We start from the raw sequence: 7,661 nt of genomic DNA on the forward strand, positions 1-7,661 counted from the left end.
TTGCAATCCGATGTCTGCGCAAGAGAGTTTCTACAACTTTGCGCTACCAGAAAACATTGACTGAATCTGACAGGTTTTTTTTCTATCTGATTTTCAGTTCGATTGAAAAAATATTTCGTCTATAATATTTAGATACTGATTATTCATCAAATACCGGAAACCCATAAAAATGTAACTTTTTCATTATTTTGGAAAATTTTGGGACCCATGTGTGATTGAAAGATATTAGCTGATCGAATCCAAATTTAAACACAACTTTTAAAGGCTCAGTTTAAAGACGTTACAAACTATTACATTAAAAAAACATCTAATTAAAAAAAAATTAATCTCAAAAGTGATGTTTTTTTCATATTTTTTCAAATTTTAGGCCCCATGCGCAAACAGAAGATATCAATCGGTTTCTATAATTCTTTTTTCCCTTTGTTTGTCTTTATAATTCGCAACTTCTCCGTGCTATTACAACTTTGAAATAAAAAAAAATTAGTTTTTTCAACCCACCCTATCCACCCCTATACAACCATCCTGCTTCTCTGAGACCCACTGTACATCCCTTTAAAAAGTCCTAAAATTGTTTGTGTACAGTTGAACCTTGATATCTCGAACCTCCTTATCTCGAAACCCTTGATGTTTCGAAAAAACATTTTCCCCCTGCATTTTCTTTAAAAACCCTTATGTATTTTCCGTAGTTATCTCGAAATTTACTTTTCGAAACCCTTGATATGTCGAAATTTTTGCACAGAAGCAAGTTTCAGTTGTCGTTTTTCTTTGGCAATTTTTGTAGTAAAACCAGTTCCAGGGACCAGTTTTCATCTCTCTTCTTGGAAACTTTGTGATTAGGGGATTGAAGCAAGATAATAAGGAAGTGTTGGTATGAAAGGGGTGCTGTGTTTTCCCCAGAGTTTAGAATATTTGTGCATTTCTCTCGAACATGCTGTCCACTTTGAGGAAACGGGGTTGATTTTTCGCCAGTCAGTTTTCAAGTAAAAACGGAAAATGCGTTCCTCATTTTCATCATTCTGCTTTTTTAACTCCTATAAAATGGCTGCTGAAAACTTATGTGGGGAGCTACTAGTTGAAGATAAGAATTTTTAAATTTTTAGGGGAAAAACCAAGTTGAAATGGTTGTTCATTTTAAAATCTCTTCCTGTGCACTTTCGACAATTATAAAATTTCAAATCTAGTAAAATATTGAAGACTACTTAATTGATCGTAATTCAAAGTGATCTCATAGTACATATATAAATGCATATAGCATACGTGTGTGTAATTGTGAGAGATTCCAGTGCAATTTTTTTAAAACCTTGATAACTCAAAAACTTGATATCTCGAATTTTTTCGGTCCCGAGAGATTGGAGATATCGAGGTTGTACTGTACCTCTAAAAGGTCGTCCTAGTCACAATAGCATCCTTACTGCTCGACAGTTTCGTTTGAAGTGCCCTTTGACGCATGCTTTTCCACTTTCAATCGTGCCTATCTGCACATCTTGTATGCGAATAGCGCACTTACCCTTGATTTAAAATTTCCTCACTGGGTGAAGAAATTTTAAATCATCTCTTACCAAACAACATTCCTGCCGAGTTTGTTGGTTGTAGCTCAATTTATTCTTGATACATACATTTTTTTGTGACAAATTGCATTTCAACCTTTGAAGACAGTTCAGTTTTCACTACTTAATCACTCCCAACAGTTCAAATTTTAAGCTCAAAATTTAAGTTCAAGTCCAAGCATTAGAAAACATTTAATGAGATTCAAAAATAGCCATAAAAAATAGTTGTTTGTTACTACAAAGTCAAAAACTCCCTCTATCAGCATTTTTTAAACTACATCTTCAAAATTTATTTTCAAGAAAATACTGATAAAAAAATAATTTTAGTGAAAAGCACAAACAAATCAACCAATTTTTCCGTCTTTTATGATCATTTGAAATTTTGGACCCCAAACTTTAATGGCACCTATCTTTTTCAGAAGATGTTTTGAGATCCTTATTTTATCTTGTTGATTCTGATGTGTACTATCAGCTCTTTAAGTTTTGCCCAAGAGTTCAGAAACACCCTGTATTATTAAATTATAAGTATTGAAATGCGGGGCAAAGTGAGAGAGATAACTGTAATAGTTATTTTTTTCAAAATAAACAAATTGGAAATATGTGCTGAAAATTGCGGTATATAAATAAAGAACAATGTACTTGAAAAGTAAATCTGCATTGAAACATTTTTTATTTTTGATAGTAAATTTGCACCTTCAAAAAAGGGTGGAAATTTTTCACTTTTTCTTTGGGGAGGGGGGCAAAGTGAAAAATAATATTATTTTCTAATGAAATATTTTCTATTTGATTGTTAAAGATATACTTGATCAAGAAAAGGAAATGAAACAATTAACCAATAGATAAATAAGTTAATATATGAGAAAAAGTAAATGAAGGAGTAAAAGTGAATTGATAAAAAAGTAAGTAAATGAATGAATAAATAAAGGAATTATTAAACGAAGAGATGGTAAAGGAAATAATTACTGAATGAGTACATAAGTGATTTTATAATGGATAGTATAAGTGTAAGTAAATGAAACTAAACTATTTCTCACTTTGCCCCCATGTGGCACTTGACTGACTGTACAAAGCATTTAAAATATAAATATGCTTAAAATAAATATGCTTAAGCGTTAATAACAGGAACTTTGTCATTTAATAATGACAAAACTAATTTCTGACTTACAACAATATATTACAATATGAGTATCAATTTTTGAAAATGGCATGTATTATCATATTCTTTGATTTTCAGAGGGTAGACATAAAAAGTGATTAAAAAAGGTATAGACAGACCCCGAAGTGGTTTTTTGGAGGGAAAAAGTAGGAAATAAGGAATCAAAAATTAAAAAAGTAGGAAAAGTAGGAAAAAAATCACTTTAAAAAGTAGGAAAAAATAGGAAGAGATAGGACTACACGCACGTCAAGAGGAAACAAATTTAGCGTAAATTTTATTTCTAATGTAAAATTAATTAACAGTATTTTTGATTTAAAACTGTCCCAAAAATAAACTAACATTTCTTTTAAAGTATTAAAGGGAGTTAATAATGAAAGATCGAGTCGCAAAAACAAAACGAAAGAAACAAGCTGACAATCATCAGCATGAAAAATAAACTGGTGGAAACAAAGATATTAATTACAAAAATATGAAAATAAAATCCGAAAAAAGTAACATCTTTCAACAATACAGTAATAAAAATTTTAAGTGTGAAAGAATGAAATGTAATGTAGCGATCGCCAAAAAAATAATAATAATAAAACTCATATTTTTAGTGCAATAAAACTATTTTTGTTAAAGATTTGTTTTGTCGAAAACGAAAACATTCCTTTGAGAGCATCCATTTATCATTTGAAAATACTAACACTTTCAGCTCTTGTTGTCATAAACTATGATACAAAAAGCAAAGCAAATATTAAATTAGTTTTCGTTAAAAATAATCAGCAGCTGACATGCATTCTTGCATACACAGGGGCAGGTGTTTGAATTTGAAAAGAAAAAAAAAACGAAAACGATTGAAAATGCAGAACTAAAATATATTTGTTCTTAAATATGGAACATAAAATTTATAATAAAATAATTAAACTAAATAAATAACGAAACAAGTAAACTAAAGGGTCAAAGGGTTTGTATTATGTTATGTATTTTTAGCATTCAACATAAATTTTTGTTTCAGGAAAGTCATTTATGGGGGGTCAGTAGGGTCAATTTCTCTCCTCGCTGGATTTGGAAAATTAATGCTTAACTATACAAGTTTGTGCGGTTTTTGTTGTTTTCAGATTAAATTCGCATTCAGTATACATTCTTCGCTAGCCACCCCCGGAGGAAAAATAAAAATGACGGGCCAGTTATAATTTTAATCAAGCAATAAAAATTAACATTGTTTTTCAGGTTTGAGGATTTTTTTACCTCCTTGTTTCAAAATTTTTGTCCCAGAAAAAAAAGAAAAAGAAAAATCCATGGATGGTAAACATAACATTTTCATCAAAGAAAAATATCAAGTACTAATTTTTCTCTGTGCATAAAAGGGAAAGCATGTAGTTCTCTACATCCTCACCATACAATAAAAATATTCATTCGGAAATTGTTCACGAAATTGAGAGTAAGGGGGGAGCACCTGGCATCAAATGCCTGCATATATCTCCCCCCCCCCCCCCCTTCGATCAGGCGCCCTGAGTACAATAACTTACAGTAGATACGCCGCATCGGTATAACTGCCGCACCCTGAAAAGAGTAAGAGTCTATCGAAAAGAGTTTAACTTTTCAGAAATGCCGCATTGCCATAAATGCAGCACATAAAAATGGTAAGCAACTCCTCGATATTGATGATATATCAGAGTAGAAAATACCCATTAAAAGTAAAAAAAATACAGTACATATTTGCTTGTGGCTCTATCCCCCAACTTTTAAAAATGTGAAGAAATAAAAACGGAATCTCGCTATTTAAACTGAATTTCGATTTTTCTCCCAAAACGGGAACGTTTTGCTCATGTAGGGTTTTTTTTTTTTGGCAAACACTTTTTGCAAGGAAAGAAAATGAAATTTTATAATCATGTTTGCGATTTAGAATGAACAATAATCATATAAATGCATGACCAAAGTTAGTTTCCGTGACTGTTTTTGAAGTGGTCCGTTTTTGTGAATTTCAGTTCTCTGTCGCTTTTATTTTGTACTAACATCAATGAAATATGTACAGAATACAGGTTTTTTGTCTTTTGCTTTCTTACGTTCCTATGTTTGAATAGAGCTCCATTTCACTTGTAATTAACTATACAAAAAATCGGCGAATAGGAAATTCGGCTTTTTCCGCACTGTTTGAAAAGTCAGGCGTTTACTTTAATTAAAGCTTCCAACTGACGGGTAAATAATATATAATTGCATCAGAATGTGCCAGTATCTATTTCTTTCTTTACTTATTTATTTTTATTTATTTATTTATTTATTTTTATTTATTTATTTATTTTTTTTATATTTATTTATTTATTTTTTTTTTTTTGTTGTTGTTAAAACAGTAGGACTGAAGTCGGGAAAAGAAAAGTCGATCATAAACGCCGCAACAGCAAACAAGTCACTTACGAAAATTTAACTTTTAAACACGCAAACGCTGTGGCGTTCCTTCCAGAAATTACTGTAGTCAGTCAATGCAAAGCTCAGGATCCGCTTGTTTCTTTTTGCTTTTCAAAATTGAAACATGCAGAAAATCATCGGTGAGGCATTGTAAAAATAAGAATCAATGCACAATTGGAAGTGATATACTAATGAAAGAAAAAGTAGGAAAAAAAAGGAAAAAGTAGGAAAATAAGGAGAAAGCTCTAAAAAGTAGGAAAAAGTAGGAAAAATAGGAACTCTTCGGGGTCTGTATAGAGTATCATAGATTTTGTTTGAAAAAATATCGTGTACTATATGAGTCGCAATGAGGAGTCATTTTCACAAGCTTTCATCGATTGCTGCTTTGTCTTTATGACAAGTATATTAAGCTACAGGCTGCAAATTTCAACAATGGTTGTTCTTAAAAACAAATTGTTGTGTGAAATCATCCGTGTGCATGTAATAAATTTGTAACCTGTTACGCATCCGTCAGTTTCTATCTTTGTATGCATTAGTGTGTGTCAACATTGCGTTTGCGGCCTTATGTTCCTGCACAATTCTTGTTTGTTATCGTGTTCTCTACCTCACTTCCAAGTTCGTACATGGCATTCAAGGACACCCTGTAACATCAGTAAAACTGAATTATTTTCAACTTCATACTTTTAATGTTTCTTGTTTAAGGAAAAGAAAATGACAGTAGCGTATTGGAAACAAAAATTTAAAAAGATTCTTTATTTATTCAAATTTTACATGTATTTAGTTGTTAACTTTGTAATTCCGAACCTGGTGTTTCATAGTTATGGTTATAAAGATTGTTTATAGTTGCATTAAAAGCTAATACAGTAAACTCCCGATTATCCGCGAAATATGGTGGCACGGTAACCACGGATAATCCGAATAATAGGTAAAAAAACATTCTTAGTGTATGCAATAGATAAAAAATATTAATGACACTCACACATTCATTCAAATCATTGCTACATTGCATTTACTAATATTGAATATAAAAAATATATGTAAAATCTAAAAGCAAACAACATCACAATCACAAGTTTCAAAAAAAAAAAAAAAAAACGCGGATTATCCGACCGCCGATAATTGGGAGTTTACTGTACATTCCATCTTTTGTTAATGAGAATGTATGAATTTTATATGAAAAAGAATAAAGATGAAATTTTAATTTACCTTATATTTTTAGGTACTCTTGATGTTGTTTTTGGTGAAATAGATCGTTAGTGCATTTTATTAAGTCAAACTGAAGAAATAATTTGTACATAATTATGTATAAAACTTAAAGTATGGATTTATTTGTTGTTATTTTAAAGAATAAAATTTGAAACAATGTAGTCATTTTTTTATTAGAATAAAAATATCACAATAATGAAGTAGTAAATTAAAAATGTATCCAAAATAAAGGGTTCTAAAATTTCAAACTAAGTTTACATAAGAATTTAAATCATATGACATTAAAACAATGAATTTATACAAAAACATAAAAACAAATTGAAATGTACAACAGGTTGTAATAGTTATTGCACTTGAAATGCAAAGTGAAGAGGATCAAGGTGTTGTAATATACAAAGATATTTTCATTGTTGTACTCATTTGTGTATAAAAAAAATCAGCTTAAAAGATAGAAATATAACTTTTTCACAACTTGGAATTATATCATTTAGCTTAGACTCAAATTCAACATTTAATTACATATTACAATATATTTATGCAACACTGAAAATCAACATGCAAATTCCCTTAAGATATAATGTGGCATTTTAACTTTGAAATTCTTTTTTGCCCCCAATACTAAAGTTAATTCATTTTTATGGAGAACAGCTCTTCTTTAGCAGAAAATTAATTTATGTATTCAGTACAACAGATAGGGTTGTTGGAATATTATCTTTCTTTAAATCAAAATGGAAAATACTTTTCAGGTATAGTAACAAAAAAAAAAAAACTATTTTACGAATTTTTATTATTTATTTTATGTTCGGATATGCAGCCAGTCAGCAAATTAACCTGGAAGACCTCTTATTTTTGCAACCATTAGCAAAAATGGTCGAAAAGAGATGCAGAGTTATCTTAAGATGTCAAAAGTTTGTAGCAAAAAAATTTAAATGAAAAATATAGAAAATCCAGCTTATTATATGGTTCCTATGCCCTCCCCTCCTTCATATATAGGGAAATCACAAGCAGCAAGACAGAAATAAATCAAACACAAAAAATTTAACATCAGTATAACTAATATGAAACCGTTTAATCACTAAAAACACTTTACACTTGTGGTTTTCAGGGTTCATATAGCAGCTTAATAAATTTGTTTTTTTTTTCTCTCTCTCTCTCAATCTATAGGAGTTTTGGTGATGGTTTTACACATCATTGCATAACATTTCCTTTTTGTTTTTCAATAGCAATCAAAAGTATAAATAAATACTTTTTTCTGCTTCAATAATTAGTGTAAAATCTGTTCTCCTCATGTTCCCATCTCATTTATGGTATGGTCCCTTAGAATGTTGTAACCATACTGTCAAATTTTTTATGTTTATGTTTTT

General features: G+C 30.2%; 1 protein-coding gene across 1 annotated transcript in view; it reads left to right on the plus strand.

Moving 5' to 3' along the window:
- The window catches only part of LOC129230473 (NADH-ubiquinone oxidoreductase 49 kDa subunit-like), a 68,240-nt gene extending 61,782 nt beyond the window's left edge, over window positions 1-6,458 (plus strand). The window contains exon 12 of the mRNA XM_054864878.1: window positions 6,311-6,458. Within this exon, the coding sequence (XP_054720853.1) occupies window positions 6,311-6,348 (38 nt within the window). The 3' untranslated portion in view covers window positions 6,349-6,458. The remainder of the gene's footprint in view (window positions 1-6,310) is intronic.
- The last annotated feature ends 1,203 nt before the right edge of the window (window positions 6,459-7,661 follow it).

The sequence above is a fragment of the Uloborus diversus genome, chromosome 1 (genome assembly GCF_026930045.1).
Source record: "Uloborus diversus isolate 005 chromosome 1, Udiv.v.3.1, whole genome shotgun sequence".
NCBI classification, from domain to species: Eukaryota; Metazoa; Arthropoda; class Arachnida; order Araneae; family Uloboridae; genus Uloborus; species Uloborus diversus.